Raw genomic sequence first — 18,789 nt, forward strand, 5'->3', positions numbered from 1 at the left:
CTGCCCTCCCCAGCCCAGCCAGCCAGCGCAAGGCCCTCCCAGCTCCCTAAAGGGAACCTCATGCTGGCTCTCCTGCCCCGTGGGAATTGCCTGAACCCACTGACTTACAGATAAAACACACAATAACTGCTGAATAGGCATGTTCCCCATGGGCCTGGCAGAGCTCGCTGGGAGCCTGCATTATCACTGTCAGAGACCCTTCCCTAGCGGAGCCATGGGCTTGGAAAACCCAAACCAAATCTACAGTAAAGAACAGCTCTGAACTTCCCCTGCCAGCCTGTCCCCACAAAGCTCCATTCCCACAGCTCCTGGGAAACCGAGGCCAAAACACCCAGCCTGCAGGGACCGACTGATCTCACACCACCCCTCCGAGCAGCGCTACTGGCCTGCTTGGCTCATCTGGCACAAAGTGGCTGGGGACCACAAAAACAGAAGGCCCCAAGTTCTCCTTCTGCTTAGTGCTGCCTCACTGCTCCTCCAGCCCCGAGCACTCTCTAGATAGCTGAGCCACTCCAGGCTCCAGATAAAGAAAAGAGCATGCACCCTCTTACAGATGGATGGTCCCATAAGCTGCCATCAGGAGCTGGAAACAGAACCAAGGGAATCTAGCCAAGGCTTTAAAGGGCAGCTTGCAAAGCTGTTCCCTGATTTCCGCATGCTTTAGGTAAAGAATGCAGATTCAGGATCCTTTGGAGGGGATTTCAAAACAGGCAGCCTGAATCCCCAGACAATTCTGGACTCCAGACACAATTCCCAATGGTCTGAGTATGTCTGTTGGGGGCCCAAGGACACACACACTCGGGAACTGCCAAGATACTCCACCTGCAGCCTCAGGTTTATAGAGTTGGAAGGAACAAAAATTCTTTTTGCAGCCAGGTCTCAGAACATCTTTGACTGCAGCACAGAGCATGGGCTAAGCCTCTGCAGTGCTGGCTGCTCTGTGTAGCTGTGCTTCTCTGTGTGGCTCAGGAGAGCAGAGGAACAAGTCCACCTACAGACCAAACTGCCACCTTCTTCCTCTTTGGACACTGCTGCCTGACAATTTGTACCATCGGCCCCCAACCAGACCAAGAGGAGCCACCCCAGAGCTCTACCTTGATGGCTTTGAGAGAGCCGCTGAACAGCATGTTGTGTGAGGAGACCAAAGTGCAAACAGGATTGTCATGTGCTCGGATCGTGTTCACTTTCTGCAGGTTTTGAATATCCCAGACCTGCAATGGAGAAGAATAACGCCTGTGAGGGGCAGGAGCAGCCCCTTGTGCCCTTCCCCTTTGCCTCTGAAGGCAGGCAATCACACACGGGCAAAACCGCAGGCAGGACAGGGCACTTGTATGAGCTGACCACTGACCACCCTGCTCCAGCTCAGAGCACCAGCCCCCTGCTCCCCACGCAGGAGCGGGGAGTGGGAAGCCCAGCCCGCAGGCAACACCCAAATCCAACCCACGAGCAACTTGGCTGAAGGCAGTGGATAAAGCACACGCAGGTTGTCAGTCACACCACTGGCAGCTGAAGAGCCTTAGAGAAAAAAGGATGCAGGTCCCTGCTCTACAACAGCCATGGGCTGGCCTGTGGATCTCACATCCCAACTGCGAAGCGGAGCAGGGGTCCTGGGTACTCACAATAATGGTGCAGTCAGCAGAGCCACTGTACAGCTTGTTCCTGTAATGTCACCAGAAAACAAAAGGAGGTCAGCGAGGGAGAGCGACGAGTGCAGGGTCCCAGCTTGTTCCCAGGCACCGTGCTGGGCGAGGAGCTGCAGTCCCACAGCCTCACTGGGCCAAGACTAAACACACCAACCCCAGGAGCAGAGCCCAGGTCTCATGGGGAGGGCCAGGCTGGATTGGAGCAGGAGGCCAGGCACCCTGCTGGTGACCAGGCAAGGAAGCCAGGACAGCAGGGGAGGACAAAGAGATACGTGCTTTGTCGCTTTTTAAAGAGCAAAGAGGCAAGATGTGCCTTTCATGCTCAATCTTGGCACATGCAGGACTGAGGACGGGAATTGTACAGGCATGCTCAGGAGCCCCAGTGCTCTCCCCGCTCTCTCGTGCAGGGGCAGGTGTCCCTTTCCACTCACCCCTGGATGCAGAGAGCCAGTACAATTCCATCATGACCCTCCAAGGTCTTTTGGCACTTGTATGTGGTACAGGTATCCCACACCTAACAGGAAACACAAGTCAGCAGAGGCTCACACGCTGGCAGACAGAGCAGCTGGGAACCTGGGCAGGATGTCAGCAAAGCCACAAAAGCACCAAAACGAGGAAACAGACTGTCACCTGGGCACCTGCCTTCCGGGCTCCCAGGCAGAGATAAGCTTGTCTAGGAAAGAAAATTTACTGCAAAGGGTCAGGTTGAAGTTAATGAGACACTGGACAGCAGCACGCATCAGCCCTCTCCAGCGCTGCCTTTCACAGCCCAGGCAAACACAACAGACGACCAGAGAAGCGGCTCTCGGGCTCCTGCTTTAGCAACTCACACCCCACCCTGGGGCTCCAATGGCACAGCACAGCCCCCTCTGCACTGCAAAGGTCTTCCCCACTCAGCACACACCACTCTCTCAAGAGAGGGAACACAGGAATATGGTGCCCAGAGCAGCCAGGACAGGAGAGAAAGCTGTTTTCTTTCAATAAAGTACAGTAATGTCCATTTTCTTCCCTGTGCCTCTTGCTGTCACTCAAAGAACCTAAACCAAAGCTCTGCTCCTGGCAGGGCTAGTCGTGGCAGCCCGCGTGGCTCCCCAGCCCAGCCAGCAGTCACCACAGTGACACTGGGAACTGTTGTTTAAATTGCAGTGGAGCAGTGCTGTCAGTTTGAGTTACTGAAAACAGGACAAAAGAAAACAAACATGCCATAAAATGGAAAAAGGACACATGTGATCAGGGGAAAATGTTTTTTTCTAAGACGATTTTTTATAACAAGGGAAAATAAAATCAGAAGCTGAAATAGGCTTGGATGCCCTAAACACCATATAAAGCAAAACCAGGAACAGCAGGAATGAGATTCTAATCAGGGCTTTGCAAAAACCACTATTTGTCTCTCGATTTCACTATCACATAACATTTCCTCGCAGAGAATTTTGCCCAACTATAAATGCAAAGAATCATTAAAGATTCTTTGGGAGAAGCTTTGGGAAGTGACATCTCCCCATCCCACAAACTGTAACTCAGCTTCTGTCCCACCTGAACCACATTTACAAATGCACAGAAGAGGCAAGCTCTTACCTTAATGGTTTTGTCTGAAGAGCCACTGAAGAGCAAGTCTCCTATGGAGTAAACGCACAAACACCAGACAGGGCCCTGGTGTCCCACAAAGGTCCCCTTGCACTTGAAGATCTGCTGAGGATCATAGGCTACAGAAAGAAGAGGGCAGGTGAGAGGTGGGAGAATGGTGCTGCGCCACATCACGGTGAGTTTGGAGGAGACAGAGCTCCCTGCACCGGTCCAGCAGGTCCTCCTTGCACTTCACGTTGTTGCAGGCCAGAAGGAACCATGAGACCCTCCCAGTCTGGCTGGGTCTCATGTCCCACCCTTACAGCTCATCGACTTATCATTGCTTTGAGCCCCAGGACTCACTGCCCTAATACAACCCCCGGGCTGGACGTAGGGAGGCCAGAGATGCAGAGTCCACTTGACATCTCCCCCAGAAGTTAATAACCCTGCAGCACTGTGAGCTCCCCTTCAGCCAGTGCTTCTGGCAAACTCTCCCACCGGTACTTTCTTCCTGCAGCAGCGTTGATCCTGTGAACAAATCACTGCTGCACCCAGAGACAACTGTGACCACACCTAAAATGGCTCACTGGGCCATCGACCCAAACCCTGCCTGAGAGGATGAAAACCACAGGCATACTCACATCCAAGGATGCCCATGTTCAGCCGAGCATTAATGTGGGAGAGTTCATCCTGAAAAACAGAACAAGCTGCATGAGCTGCAGAACCATAGAGACCAGTTCTGCCCTCCTGGGCATGGCTTTAAGACTGTTCCCCTCCACTGCTAAAAGCACCCTTGCCTTTGGACAGGTCTTGACTCCCTGTGAAGGCCCTCCCTCAGCAGCTGACTCATTCTCTGATCGGATGTCTCCTGCTTTAGGACTGCACGCGTACATCCCTGTGTCACCTCCCTCCAGAGACAGCATCTCAGACCTGCACCGAACTCCTCAGTATTCAGGCAGGCACAGAAATACCTTTCAGAATATATCGTCCTGGTTCTGCCATTCACCAGACTGCTAAAAATAATCAAATCAGTTATGGGGACTGCTTGCTAGAGAAGAATTGGAAGGTCTTTTTGGAGTCTCCTCCACAGCCTGGTCCCTACTACACCCATGGAGACCCTCTTCATTAGGTAAACCAGGGTGAGCGCCTCCTGATCAGTACATCCAGTGGGATGCAGTCTGCCTGAACTAGGGAGGAAAGTCTACCTAACATCACTGCTTGAATAATGTCCAAAATTATGAGGCAGCTCTCACTCCCAGCTTGTCAGCAGGGATCTGCTTATCTTCCTGCTTTCTCTGCAGGCAGGGAGAAGGGCACACTGTCCCTGGCTAGTATAAAAGGTACAGGAGTGCTCAGGCTTTGGAGCAGAGGGCTCTCTCCTTGCTGCAGGGGTTCTTTCCTCTGGTAACACATTTCAAGAGCAGCAACAGTTAAAACCGCAGCTCAGATGCAGTGACCAGAACATGCTCACTGAGCTCCCTTTAACTCAGCTTAGAAGAGACCTCCACCCAGACCCAGCCACAGTAAAAGCAAACCGAACCTGGGGTGAGCAGAGCTGGCAAGCAGAAGGGAACCCGAAAGACTCTGCTCACTGCAGGAGAAGCCTAACTAGTAGCAGAGCCAGCAGCTAACTGCATGCAATCCCTTTTCACCCCAGGGCCCGGCCCCCTCCTCACGTTCAGCATGGAGGCGTCCCTGCGGAACTCCATCAGGTCCTCGCTCAGCTTGCTCTGGTTCTCGTCCAGCACATCTATGAGAGATGGACAGGCCCATAGTCACTGCCGAGTCAGTGATGGCATCCAGGGGAACAGGCAGAGGACACCCGCTGCCACCTAACCTCTGAACAAGGAGGGAGGAGAACGCACTGCTGTTATCAGAGGCGAAAAGCAGGAGGGTGTCTGCTACTCGAATGCAAATTGTACTTGGATGCTGACGACTCGGCAAATTTCAGAGGCAAGACAGGGTTGGACACAGCAAAGGTGTTCAAGAACCATGCTCGTTCCAGGGTGTCTGCATTGTTGGGTGTTTGACTCACTGACTTTTATGGCTGTCTGTGCCCACGGACTGCCAGGAAACAGTCATGGGAGGTGGTAGCTGCCTGCAGATACTTCTAGGACTTGCCACGTGACTGCAGGATTAGGTCCCGTGATGTTCTGGCAGCAGCAAAGTCAACAGAACCCCTATTTGTTCCTCTGCAAGGAATATCTGAACCTCCTGAAACCTGCTCAGCACCAGTTTCAAACATGGAATGAATCCTGTCATCCACCATCCTAACAAAGAGCTGCCCTGTCCCTACAGCTCTGACCACGGAGGTCATCCAGTGCAGACTCACCAAACTTAAGCTCCAGGTTCTTCTCCAGCTGGTCGATTTTCTCTGAGAGCTTCCCCAGCATAGAGCGCAGGAAGGCAATTTCCTGGTCCTTCTGAGCCATCGCCACCTGCATCTCATGGAAGCGATCGTCTGTCTGCTGCAGGAACTCCTTCAGACCCTCGAACTTGCACATCTCCAAGTGGGTCTCATAAGTGTCTTGATTTCCTATGAATGTGCACCTACAAGGGGAAGGCAGACTGGCTGGAGCAGGGCTGACACTGCAGACCTCCACGCTCAGCTGGTTCCTCAGAGGGAGGTCTGAGGCCTGTGTGGGTCCCAGGTGTTCTGCAGTACCAGGAGCAGTGGTACTGCAGTTCACTATCCTGCTGAGTGCAGGCAACTGCAGGGCAACAGAGAGGCCAAGCAGCTCCCGCTCTCCCAGCCAGGGCATTGTCCCCAAACTGAACTGTCTGTCTGTCTGTCTAGGTAGTTGCAAGGAAAACCAGGTTTTGGGCAAGAGACAGAACGTGGTGTCAGTTCGTGTGCTCACCAGGAGCACAACCTAAGAGCCGTCAAAACCAATGGAAAAAACTACAGCTGACCTTGGCAGACGCTGACTGGGGCCTGCAGCATGGCAGGGAGCCAGGGCTGCTCCGTCAGGACTCATCCTGCTCTGCCTTCACTTCAGGACATGGTTTAGTGGGCTTGGTGGTGTTGGGTTGATGGTTGGACTTGATGATCTTAAAGGTCTTTTCCAACCTTAATGATTCTGTGATTCTGCCACGACATCTATTCCTGCAACAGTAACCTTAGCTGTGCATCCTGCAGGGAATCCCCAGCCCGGGCTGCACTCCTGCTCAGGTGACAATCAACCCTCCAAGGCTGATCAGCACTTCCCTTGTCCTGGGAGAAGAACTGGTTTGAAAGACCCTTCCGCAGTGCTCACATTACTCTGGTACTCCTCCCTGCATGGCTCTGGCCACATCCACTGCTCTGACTTTCCGCCAGCTGCTTCTTCTGCCTATGCACCTCAGCCTCCTCCTCGGCTGCCAGCAGGGCCTACAGCTGGGCAGCACGACCAACAAGGGGCTCGGGGGCTGCCTTCTGCAAGCCTGATCTCAGTCTCAGGCCAGTGCACAGCACTGGGTAGAGCTGCTCAGAGCCCATGGAGCTATCCCAAGGCTGCAGTAGCCAAAAAGCGTCTCAGAAATGAGCTCAGTGCATCCTTCCCACTAAAAATCAGCAGCTCCTTACCCATATTTGGAGTGGGGACATTTTATGTGCTCGCACTCTTTCAGATGTGCCTCCAGGTTCATTTTCAGCAGCGGTGGGCAGCTGGGGTTATTGGGGCAGCGAACCGGCCTGTAATCACAGCTGCTTTCATGATCTCTGCCCATGGAGAGAAGCAAAAGGAGGGAAAATCAGCAATAAGCAAAAATGAATGGAAACAACACAGACCATCAGGAAAGGAACAAACCAGCCCTGTGAGACTGTCAGGTGATGGAAAGCCTCCTGCTCTAAGACTGGAATTACAGCTTTAAATTCTCATTTGGCCACTAAGTTCAGAGTAATAACACGCCACATTGATGCAGGGAACATCTACTTCAGGCAGCTATCAACAACGGGCAATGGTCAGGTGACCGGGAAGACAGTGAATGCGTTTAGGTTGGGGAGGGAGATAGATTTCAGATTCCTGGGATATAACTTAGGATAACTCCTCTTACAAAGAGAATCCCAAAGCCTCTGCTTGACCACAGTGTTTCACCCCAGAGGTGAGGAGGCTGTTTTCACAGTGTGGCCCCTGCCCCAGCAGAGCACTGCTGGTGGGAGCCGCACTGTCCCCAGGAGCTGCAGAGCAGCTCAGATATGACAGCAGATTGCTGGTGGTGAAGCCCTTTCCCTGGAGAGGCTGCATGCTGGTAACAAGCCACTTACTTCCTGGCACTCAGTTTAATTGTAAACGGGCATCCACGGGGGTCCACCTCGAAGGCAGCGGGCTTGCTGCTGGCTGCAGGCCGGCAGCCATACTTGCAGTGAATGAAGAGCTCCCCGATCTGCTCAGCCACTGCAATGTTGTTAACCACTACGGTCAGTTTGGCATTGTCCACGGGGCACTTCTCTGCCAGGTGGGGAAGCAAAAGAGAGAGAGAGTCAGTGAGGGCTGAGACACTGCAGGAGATTTTATTTTTTTGCCTTCTCTGGCCAAGACGGCCAACTCCCAGATACGTGGCAATGGAACGAGCCATGAATATTCATACAAGGTCTGCAAGCCCACTGTCTCTGGTTTGTCGTGGAGCTTGGTGAAAAGTTAGTTTATGTTAATCCATGATAATCTGAGCTAACTGCCAATGAAACAAGGCCACACGAATTCAGACTACTTTGTGCTTGCTGACATGTGAGAGTATTCACAGGCAGTGACCACAAATCAGCAGGTGCCCCATACATAACCTGTTCCCCCACCCAGGCCTGGGGCTCAGCTCCTCTGCTGCCAGCGAGGCACCGCAGGCCGGGGATGCCGCAGCGAAGCAAAGACATGAGCTCTGAGGGAAGGAGCAAAGCTGAGCAACTCCGGATTGCAACAGCAAAGCCTTTTGCTACAAATCTGCTGGTTGGGATAAATACAGCACAACACAGTGACAGAGGGTTAGCATGCCAAGCAGAGGGACCCCTCACATGTGGAAGACCAACATCTTAAGACAAAAAAAGCTGCTGTTTTGCTGGACTCCCCAGGGAGCCTTCTCAGGGCTCGCTGTTCTGGTAATATGAATGGCTTGGCTTTGTGCTGAACAACGGCTTTCCAAGAGGGGCACAAGACTGTGCCAAATAAAGTCTTTTCCATAGCACAGAGTCCAAACCAAGCAGGAGCTGGTTAGGCCAGACCAGCAGCCAGACACTTGGGCTCCACCAGGTTTCTGGAAGAGCTGGGTGAGGAAAGCAGCTCCGCGTGCTGCTGCGCATGGGCTCAGGCAGCGGCCAGAGAGCTGGCACTAAGGGGCTGGGGGAGGAGGTGTTTGATGGGTCTCTGCCAAACACGGTCCCCTGTTCCTTAGACAGGCAGCCACAGAAAGCTTTCTGTCTGAAATCAGTGGGTCAGCTCTGGGCGAGACATGTATTATCCTGGGATTATCCATTGCATATTCCAGGATTTGAGAACATCCTGTGCCCAAGAGCCGGGCCTAGTCCGCTAGTGCCCATGCTACAGCGCGTACCTTCAGAGCTCCGAGCTGCAGAGCCACCCGGGCCCCAGCCCCTCACTGCTGCAGTGGCAGCCTGTGACTGACAGCCTGTTTTAAGCCCTTCAGACATCTTTCTGCGGGTTTCTTTTTAAGTGAAAGCAAACAAACCAGAAAATAACAGCATTTTGGTTGCATCACACAAGAACAGTTCTGTACTCACCAGATGTTAAGGCACATCTTCTGCAAAATGTGTGCTGTGGAGACAAAGAGGAACAGCAGTGTCAGCATAAGCAATATCGGACAAATTATTCCCTGTGGCTAACGGTGGGAAAGGTGGGAGATACCAAAGCCTGTGGCACAGGGGCCTCCGCAGCTGTTTTGCCTGCTTTATAGCTCAGCGCGCTCTTAAGTCTGCACAACAGGGCAAAAATCAGCTGCTGGCTCAGGCAGCTAAGAGTGCAACACAGGTCCTGTTCCTGAGACGTATTAAACACCCGGTTTGAAGCTTTGAGGGTTCTGCCCTGTTCAGGATCAGGCCATGATCACGGTGCAAGCCAAAGCCATGGGTATGTTCTGCCACACTCTGCTACTCCTACCTTCCAAGTCCGCATGGGGTTTCTCTACTTTATCCTCCACTCAGTCCATGTCATCCCTCTCATTTCCCTGAGGAAGTCCTCAAGGGGAAGAGCACCAGCCTGGCCTCTGCCTGTCCTTGGCCAGTCAGCCCATCACATATATCCCTCTGTAGCTCTTCTGACGTAGCTGAAGCTGTCCTGCTGTCAGGTGGATGGGACAGCTGGCTTGTAAGCCCATTAAATGCACTGTAAATTTTGCCACTTTAAATAGCTTTCTATCTATTCTTAGGGCAGAAATGTATAGTAACAATTTAACCTGATAAAGTAGCAGATTCAATCTAATATGCTAACGAATATAAAGAAAGGAACAAAGGCTGCAGTATTTCACTGGTCCTGAGCTTGCCCCGTGGGTTCTCTGGAGCCTGCTCAGCCACATTCCCCTGCCACAGGGCCAGTGCTTGGCAGCAGCGCTGGGGAGGCTGCAAGTCACTCTTCAGAGCTGTTATCTGCTGCCCTGCTCACACGGCCTTTTCCTGCCCTGCACAGCTGCATGGTGCTCTCTCCAGAGCTGCCAAACCAGGTCGGCAAATGAAGCCAGTCTGCTTCCTGCAGCAGATTTTTTTTTTCCATATTAACCAGTAAATCTCAGTGTCTCCATGAAGAGCTGCTTACTGAAACGATGCAGTGAAACTGCACCAACTTCCAGCACCTTTGGGGATAGCACCCTCACTGCAATAAACAATCCTGCTCTCTGCTTTTGTTGCTACAGCTCCATCCTAGCAATCAGAATCACGTCAGAAGCATTAGAGACCCCGTCACAAAGCCATCTTTCTTCACATGGAGCACAAAAGCAGGAATAACATACAGTTTCTATTAAATCCCAGTAAAATGGAATATAGAATAATATTCATAATACGCTGTGCCTTTCATTAGAGGATCTCAAATCCCTTTGCAAGCATTAAATAAATGAAGCTTCAAACCATTCCTGTTTTACAAGAAACACTCTCCTCTCAACCATTCCTGGGGTGCCCAGGAGGCAGCAGCACTCCGCAGAGCCCTTCAGGACAGGGAACGAGGAGTTTTACACCTCACTGAAGCCACACCACAGAGACTGAATGTGGCCAGGATAGGGAGGCTGACAGTACAGCTCTCCTGGGAAAAGCCGCCCAAATTTAAGCAAGCCCTGGGCTTCTCCGGCTAAGTGCGGAGTGCCCCGCACACCCCACTGCAGACCGGTTCAGAGCTGCCCTATGGGGAAGTCTAACACACGTCCATCAGGATCTCTGCTCCCACGCTGGCCTGGCTTCCCTGGGCACGGGCTGCCTTGTCTTTGCTCACTCAGGCTGACAGTCACTGGGGCCAGTCAGGGCTTGGCTATAGCTCACACAGGACATCTGTGGAGCCCACGCTCGTCATTTGGAAGAGTACTGCCTTACCCCACAGGTTGTGATGACTGGATCCTTAAACACGCTACAGCACAGTTGGCAGCACAGCTTCACGGACGGTTGTTCAGCAAACACCAGTGGCTCCTGAAGAGGAGGAGAGAAAGGGACAGAGAGAGCACAGGGATTAGTCCAAACACAAGAGCCTCCAGCTCTGCAGGAGCAAAACAACTCTTCAGCAGTGAGCCTTGGGGAGCCTGGGGCACAGGGTACACCAAGAATTTCATTATCACGAAATAAACTTTTGTCTGGATCTGCTGACCTCCAGTCTGTAAAGAGATAGGGGAAGAATGAACTTGGGAATGGCTGGAGACCCTCAGCTCATCACAAACTGGGGGCCACCAGTATCTGGCAGGATAAGGACGCGACAGCAAACTGCACAGACCAACTTCTTTGCCAGTGACTCAAGTCACCCAAACTGCGCGAGCTGCACTGTCTGGTACTTTTTGCTTGGTTGGACTGAACAGTGTGCTGTCAAAAATGTCCCCTGTAGTACGCCTGAAGTTGAAAAGCAATTTTAAAACAGCTTGAGCTTTTGTATTTTTGAAACATCCCAAAAGAAGGGCTCCTTCATTCCCTTATGATGCAGAAACAACATTGTTTCTGCCGCAATGGGCCCATCTCTCCAGTTTTGTTTACCAGCTAAGACTGCTGGAGCACAGGCTCTGAGCATGTCCTCATGGAGCAGCACAGCTCTCCACTCCACGCCAGAGCAAGGCTTCACATTTCAGAGCATTTCAAATCAATCACTGCAGTTCGGTCTGTCTTTTCATCCTGTGCTGCTCTCAGAAACGCAAACACAACCCCCTGGGTTCCAAAATATGAAACACACACTTTTATCCGAGATCTGTGGCAAAATGCCGCCTGGCCTTTTATGCATCCAGTCTGGGGTTAGTTACTGGGTCACAAGCTAAGCTCAGCTTAAAAGTGTCCTCCCCCAATACGAGTCACATGTGGATAATTCCTTGCACCCTCCTGGGGCTGGCAATCAAGTCAGTGGGGTGCCACACAGCCCTAAATGCAGGATGGGGCTCTGAATCAGTGGGGAATTGTATTAGTCTTGCTGCCTGAGGCTAGACCACCAGCCTGAAGACTTGCAACCCCCTACTGCTCTGCAGCAGAGCCAGGGAATCACACATGACTTTGCAAAGACTTACACTTTTTCTGAGAGGCAGAAAAGCTTCACCATTGTCCCCTCTTTACAGAGAGGGAAATGGTACACAAGGAAGCAAAGTAACTTGCAGAAGCCTGTGGGGGAAACAAAATTAAAACCAGGAGTCTCGACAGCCAGGCTTTCAGTTGCCAGACATCACAAAAAATCTGCCCATGACAGCTCTGTGTACCCACAAGAGTCCACTAAGTTACTCTTTTGACACTGAACTTCCTAATACTGCTCCTTCAGACAATCCCAAATACCTACTGGCTCCTCCTCTTCCTCATGGAGTGAGAACGTTGAGCGCAAGGACATGTTGGACTCAGAGTGCAATGAACGGACGGAGATAGCAGAGTCAGAGCGGCGTGGGGTGCTGATTGGAGGCTTCAAAGAGATAAAAACCAGTTCTTGTTATTGCAAATAATTCCCCCCGCTCCAAAACCCAAGCACAGACTTCAAGCGCACTCTACCCGCCCAGCAAAACTCAGCTGCTCCATTTGTTCATCCACTCTGCCAAGCTGCATTGAGTGGCCCCCAGAAGTAGCACGTCTCGCTGCTGCGTGCCCTTCCCAGCAGCCGGGAACACTGCACCATGCTCAGAGACAGGACAGGCATCGTTCAGGTTTAACGTACTAAACCGAGCTGACATCTAAATTCCAAGCACGTAACTTTCTCAAAGGTGCATTCGTTTGTACACTTACCGTGCGCATCCGCAAAGCAACGGTTTGGAAGAATTAATCCTTCACAGAAAGCTTTGTAAATCTCCCCCAGAGACAGCTACCAGCTTCTGCAATTTCTATAATCGCTGCAGCAGCACTTGTTGTTGCACTCGCTATCTAACTTCTGCCAAATTTCTTTGCGTAAGTGTGGAGACTTCCTCCTATTCAATTCAGTAACAGACTGGCTTTGTCGCTTCCTGCTCGGGAGGGGAGAGCTAAGTGGACATCGCATGCACCAATCAAGAAAAATCCCACTGGTTACGGCGGCCTGGGGATTGGCTTTGAGGGAGTGCTGCCACCGGAATATTAACCAGCAGCACATCTCGAAGGGTGGAATATCAACCAGCAGCACGTAGCCAAGATGCAATTCAGCATCAAAGCGAAACCAGAGACCCTTCAGACCATGGGGTGATTGGATTTGGGGGTCTAGAATGGCCGGCAGCACAGCCACTGCTGCGTTACTCTGGAAGAGACGCTGCTGGCAGACTGGGAAGAGTGCAGAGAAGCAATGAAAGTCTTCAAGGAGCAGAACGGATGGGCTGACAAAGAAATGGCAGAATGAAGCCACAAGCTCCAGATGCTTAGCATCAGGAGATGACCAATGCCCAGGCTGCCAGCACCTGCAGGTATCACACCTGCATGTGGCTTGACTGTAGCCTACATCAGTCACAAACTCCTAGAAGTGCTGGCTCTAAGGAGCTCTGGAGATCGCTGGCCCTGCTGCCAACTGGAAGAGGGACTCTCCCTGGCCCTGGGTCAGGTCAGCCCTAGCACTGCCCAGCTGGAACAGGGAAAGCTGCACAGATGAGACTCTGCCTCCCCAGGTTCCTGTCCTGCACTACCTTGGGAGCAAATATTTTTTCCTCGCGTTCAACCTGAATCTCCTGAGCTGCATTTTGTGTGCTTGCCCTGAGTGAAAGTGTGTGACACCAGACCCAAGGACAGACAAAAGCAATGTAAGAGGCCAGTGGGGCAGGCAGGAAATTCAGCAAAGAAAGATGTAAGATGAGCTTCAGAGACTGCCGTCTTCCCCAGAGACAGACTATACTGCAGCCTGAGTGCAGTCCTTGCTGGGCTGCAGAAGAGGAGCAGACCAGGATCCTGCTGGTTCTTCACACTGCTCTGCTGCTTAATTTTTATGATACTGGGATCCTAGGAGCTCAGCAATGCTGCATCTGCTTAGAAGCCAAAGCACAAAGATCCCCTCCTTAAAGAAGGCGTATTTATTGGCTAAATATGTAAACCTTGAAGACGAATGGTTTTAACAAGGTAAATCAATTTTATGTGTGTCCATTAATTTTATCCTTTTCCTCCACTAGTAACAGAGGTTATTAAAATAACAAGAATGACTGTGCATAGTTGCCATTCTGGAGGTGACACAGAGATCAGGGCAGCAAAGGCAGGATCTGTAGGGAGGCAGCTTTATCAAAAGCAACATCCTGTGTGGATCACTGATGGCGGGGAGGGGGACTGCAGCCCAAGAGCACTTCCAGGGGGCAGGGGTGTGAGACACAGCCTTGCTAGGCTCGTGCCACACTGCGGGCTCAGCTCCCTGTGCCCTGGCTGGGAGGGCTGTAGTGACAACGTGGAATGGCAGAGGTGCGTGCTGGCGTTTACTGCCCTTCTAGGTACCTCCAGCCTTTGTTTTTGCCAAGCAAACAAGCTAAGACACGAGAGACCTCAGCTCTACAGGGTTAGTCACTGCACTGCTTCCCCCTCCTAGCCTGGCTATTCAGACTGAGCTTTGCAGCACTAGTCGTGTGTAGAGCAGCCAGCACGAGGGGACTAATTGGAGGGTGCTCTTGCACTGCAAACAGAATAACAGAGCGTGACGACCATAGGACGCCCACCCTATGGGCATCTGCCCAGGCTGAGTGGCACCCGTATGCACCAAAGCCAAAGAGCGCCAGGCCCTGCCGCGGGGCCAAGGTGGCACAAGCAGCACTGCTTCAGCCAGACTAGGATTTGGGAGGATCTGTTAGAAGTGTCCCGCCTCCCCACAGCTGCACCAGGGCTATTTCTGCACTAAACATCAAGGCCATCTTCAAACAGCCCAAGGATGGAGTGCTGAAACATCTTTTGAGGGAAGATGAATAGCTTGTGGCTGGCCGGTAACTTAGTCCAGCCTCTGGTTCAGACATGAAGCTCCCTGTAAACAACTGAGACTTTGGAGAGCCAGTCAGCTCTTCATCCATTAGTATACATTTGCCCCAATATTCAGCTGTAATCTTTAGGTGCAGTTCCCATCATGTCAGCTACAAAAGCAGCCTCCACGCGAAGGCTCTAGTACAGTCCTCATTCCCACTCCCTGTAGGCATAGTGAGGATGGGAACCCGTAACACTGTTTTCAGGAAAGATGACAGCAGCTGCTCAATAATCCCTGCCTTGCACGCAGAACACACTGCTCTGCTTTTGCTTTCATTAACAGAAGCTTTAAAAAGAAAGAAAAAAGGGGTGGTGGAGGTCACAGGAGGGCTCCAAGTCGTCTCCAGCTGTCTCTGACAGCTGACAAACCCTTGGCAGCTTCTGGAGAAGGGAAAACTTAGCAATGAGAAAGGGAAATCCCAGATTATTTCTTGACAAAGCAAACGAAGCTTCCTAACAGGGTTAGTGAGAGTTTGTCTGGAGCAGCAGGCAGAGCAGGGCTTTGGCGCTTCTGGTTTTTAAGCACCTCACCCTGCAGGCTGCTCCCACCACTCATTAATCCTCTTGCTATTCTTGCTAAAGAATATTTAGCACTCCGGGGAAGGTGGGCTGAGGCTCTCCAAGAGGACTGAGGCTAGGTCCTAGGAAAGATCTCTCCTATTCTTGGCTGCACACCTTAGCTTGTGACACTGGAGTTTTCAAAGGAGTCAGAGACCTTCTCCGTCAGACATGGATGAGTGTAATGTCCCCAACACCGCCTGCTCCTCTGGAAAAATCCTCACCTGTGCTCTGTTGGAACTGCACAGCTCATGAAAAGGGTGCAGTGAGCACAGTCCTCAGCCCACAGGACCAGTGCTGACAGCCAAAGGCTTCCTGGAGCAGTGGCCCAGCACCAGGGGGTCAGTGATGTGATGGAGAGCTGCATTTGCCAGGGACACCAGGCAAATGTTCAAAGGACTTTTTGAAAAAACAAACACATGCTCACATAAAACACAGCAAGATCTCCGAGCAACAGAAGGAACTTTATAGGATGCTGACAATAAAGCTCTTTGCAATCTGGTGTCAAATTTATTTTAAGAAGTAGTGTGGCTTCATACTGTGGCTGACCCCAGTCTCTGCTAGTACCTAACTTCAGCAGCAGCAGGGATCCATTTATCCCTGTCTTGGAAGCTGTGTCTCGTAGCCTGACAAAGTCTACAATGACTTAGTTAATCTGAAGAGTCTACTCCTCACATGCTTAAATCTAAACAGGAGCTTGTGGTTATGAGATGCGGCTGGAACACTAGGAGTAGAAGAAGATCAAGGCCTCAGAGATATCTGTCCATTCACCGAGGTTTGCTTTGCTATTGCTGTTCTTGATTTGACTGATTTAGCTGATCTAATTTCTCTTTAAGTAACTAACCCTGAGACCTGTTGAATCACTAAATTCCCCAAAAAGAAGTTACTCAGCAGTGAGTGTGATGAATGAGAAAGCTGGGTACAAAACCGGGAAGTGCTTTTCTGCAAAGATACTGCAAGACATGGGAATGGTTTGTGTGAGACGACCCCGATGCTGTAATCCCAGGAGATAAGCATACTCGGTAGTCTCTGACATCCCACGGTGCACGTTTCAAACCTGCTCCCTGTGGTCAGAAGCCCCATCTGGAGGTGGAAAGAGGAATAGATTTTCTGGCTGTAAGTGCAGGGCCGGCTGTGCTGCTGGATGATCCATCCAGCACGCCCTGATCGAGACTGACCGGCCTCAGTCACAGCCCCAGACATCGCTGGCAGTAGCTCTGTTTTCTCCTGAGCTCAGGGGACCCAGAGCACACTGCTCACATCAGGAGGCAGGTACACCCCCACAAGTAGGCCTGTGGGATTTGTAGCTCCTGGGTTTTGTAACCACATACATTTCCAAGCAGTCTGAAAATGAGCACCAGCAGTGCCAGCCTAATGCCCCAAGTCAGAATTAGCCTCTGCTCCCCCACGGCACCAACCACAGGAGCAGCCAGGAAATGCTGAGGCTGGTCCTGCCTCCGGTGCAGACATCTGCCTCCGATTTAACACAGTGCATGGGAACGATGAGGGAGGCAGAGAAGCACAGAGGAGCACCAGGCATCTCTCATTTGACATATAATCAGCTAAGCCAGTCAGCAGTGGGGCTCCTGGCAACACCTACCATGCCATCGTCCTCATCTCGCGGGGAGTAGGTAAGTGTGCTGGAGGAGGATGGGGTGCGACGATGCTGTTTAAAAGTATTGGTCCCGTCAGCTTTAAAGCAAATTAAAAAAAAAAAAACAAAAAACATTTAGGCTCCTCAGCAACATTTCCAAGCTATGGATCAGTCTTTGTAGCTGTAAGTATTCCTTGGAAAAGACTAGGGACTTCCCAACTGCAGTTCCTGACCTGGATATATCCATGCAGGCAGAATAATCCTGATCTCTGACAGCTTGCTGAAACGCATGCAGCCCTTTGAAGGTAGCTTGCCCAGAAAAGAGCACAGATAATATCCTACCAGATCCATACGTTAAAAATAGTACTAAAAAGGAAACCTTATACTCCCACATATCTCAGTCATCAACAAAAATTGCTTCTGTCAAGGGAGGTCTGGGTATTCTTGTAGCACAAGCAAAGCATGCTAAATTAAGTTGGAGATATTGGTATAAAGACCATATTACTGACTTATAAAAAAATTTTGAATGTAAATATTCAGGAGTCCAAAAACATCCAGGGTCCAGAGTCCCATCCAAGTGTAATCTAAACGCTACCCCTTGGCAGATGTTCATTTCCTTATCTAAATGAGCGTCAAGTGATACAGTTTATCTTTACTAAAGTAAGGGTATTTTTGTTCCAAAATGAAACTAGACCTCTTCCTACATTCACACCACGTGCCAGGGCTCAGACTCCTCACCTGCTGGGCTTTGAGGAACAAAGCACAAGAATTTTAAATGAGCAGGTACACTTGCACCCCCTCCCGTCTGAGCTAAAAATGGCCATGGGGGTTTTACCAAAGTGTCCAGAGTGACTCACAGTCAGGCAGGGAGTGAAGATGGGAATTTTCAGTGCTGATAATGATTGTGTGAGAAGTTACAGGGATAAATAAGATTTGGGACTGAGCTCTGTATCAAACCCTGTTGTACTATCCTAATTGCAGCAAGGGCTTCCCAGTGCACTGTACTGTTAAGTCTGCCTAATGGGAGAAAATTTCTGTGCATGCTCATTTCCATCATGCCTGGTGATTAGATGCCATGATTAAATAACCCTTGGGCTGCATAATACTAAAAACAGCACCTCGGTACCTGTCTGTAATGAACACAGTCATTCTCCCAACAGTTTCATGATTTGTAAAACAATGACAACAACAACAAACTGGTAGGGATTGCACATAGTGCTCTGGGGAGAAGCTCTATGCATGAAATACACTCACCCTTTGTGATGGTTGTCACAGCAGAGTAGGCTGGCCCAAAAGTTGTTTCCATTCTTGTCTGAAATATTGACAAAATGAAGGTCAGTGCATATCACTGCAGCACAGCCCAAAGGTTTGCCACCTTTCCGGAACTGGTGAAAAAATGTACATATATAACACATATTCCCAACTATTATCTGTGGATATTGTGATTTTTAAGAGGCAAGAAGGTAACATATTTTCTACAGCCATCTTCATTTTCTCAAAAGAAAGGATGAGAATATGAAAGCAGCCCTAGCCCCCATCCTCTGCCAACACCACCGAGCCTTACCCCGTTAGTGTTTTCGGAAGTAGTGATGTTTGTTGTGCCACTGGAGAAACGATTGTAGCGAGTGTTCTTGTTTGAGCTCATAATCTAGGCCAGCATTTGTTAGTCATGGGAGGTTTGCTCTGGAAGAAGACAGACAGAAAGAGAGGTTTATTTTACGTATTTTCCTGGGCTCAGAGAACACTCTCCTGCAACATTGCATTGAAGTATTTACCTAAGCTCACATAAACCTGGATTTTCAGAAGTAAAGAGCAAGATCAAAGTCAGGTTTCTTCAAATAATTCCCAAATGAGTGTTCAGCCTTTTCTAAAAATCCAGTATCTTTTAAAATTACTCCTTAATCACCCAA

The 18,789-nt window shown here is 50.7% G+C and overlaps 1 protein-coding gene across 1 annotated transcript in view; it reads right to left on the reverse strand.

The window, feature by feature from the left end:
* The window catches only part of TRAF7 (TNF receptor-associated factor 7, E3 ubiquitin protein ligase), a 20,905-nt gene extending 2,336 nt beyond the window's left edge, over positions 1 to 18,569 (reverse strand). Inside the window, exons 1-15 of the mRNA XM_010288718.1 lie at positions 18,444 to 18,569; positions 18,134 to 18,191; positions 16,886 to 16,977; positions 12,131 to 12,247; positions 10,705 to 10,797; positions 8,914 to 8,947; positions 7,453 to 7,636; positions 6,772 to 6,906; positions 5,539 to 5,756; positions 4,883 to 4,956; positions 3,848 to 3,896; positions 3,219 to 3,346; positions 2,075 to 2,157; positions 1,620 to 1,659; positions 1,095 to 1,211 (exon numbers count right to left, since the gene is read on the reverse strand). Of these exons, the coding sequence (XP_010287020.1) occupies positions 1,095 to 1,211; positions 1,620 to 1,659; positions 2,075 to 2,157; positions 3,219 to 3,346; positions 3,848 to 3,896; positions 4,883 to 4,956; positions 5,539 to 5,756; positions 6,772 to 6,906; positions 7,453 to 7,636; positions 8,914 to 8,947; positions 10,705 to 10,797; positions 12,131 to 12,247; positions 16,886 to 16,977; positions 18,134 to 18,191; positions 18,444 to 18,524 (1,503 nt within the window). The 5' untranslated portion in view covers positions 18,525 to 18,569. The remainder of the gene's footprint in view (positions 1 to 1,094; positions 1,212 to 1,619; positions 1,660 to 2,074; positions 2,158 to 3,218; positions 3,347 to 3,847; positions 3,897 to 4,882; positions 4,957 to 5,538; positions 5,757 to 6,771; positions 6,907 to 7,452; positions 7,637 to 8,913; positions 8,948 to 10,704; positions 10,798 to 12,130; positions 12,248 to 16,885; positions 16,978 to 18,133; positions 18,192 to 18,443) is intronic.
* Between the last annotated feature and the right edge of the window lie 220 nt (positions 18,570 to 18,789).

Source organism: Phaethon lepturus, unplaced genomic scaffold (assembly GCF_000687285.1).
Source record: "Phaethon lepturus isolate BGI_N335 unplaced genomic scaffold, ASM68728v1 scaffold26056, whole genome shotgun sequence".
NCBI classification, from domain to species: domain Eukaryota; kingdom Metazoa; phylum Chordata; class Aves; order Phaethontiformes; family Phaethontidae; genus Phaethon; species Phaethon lepturus.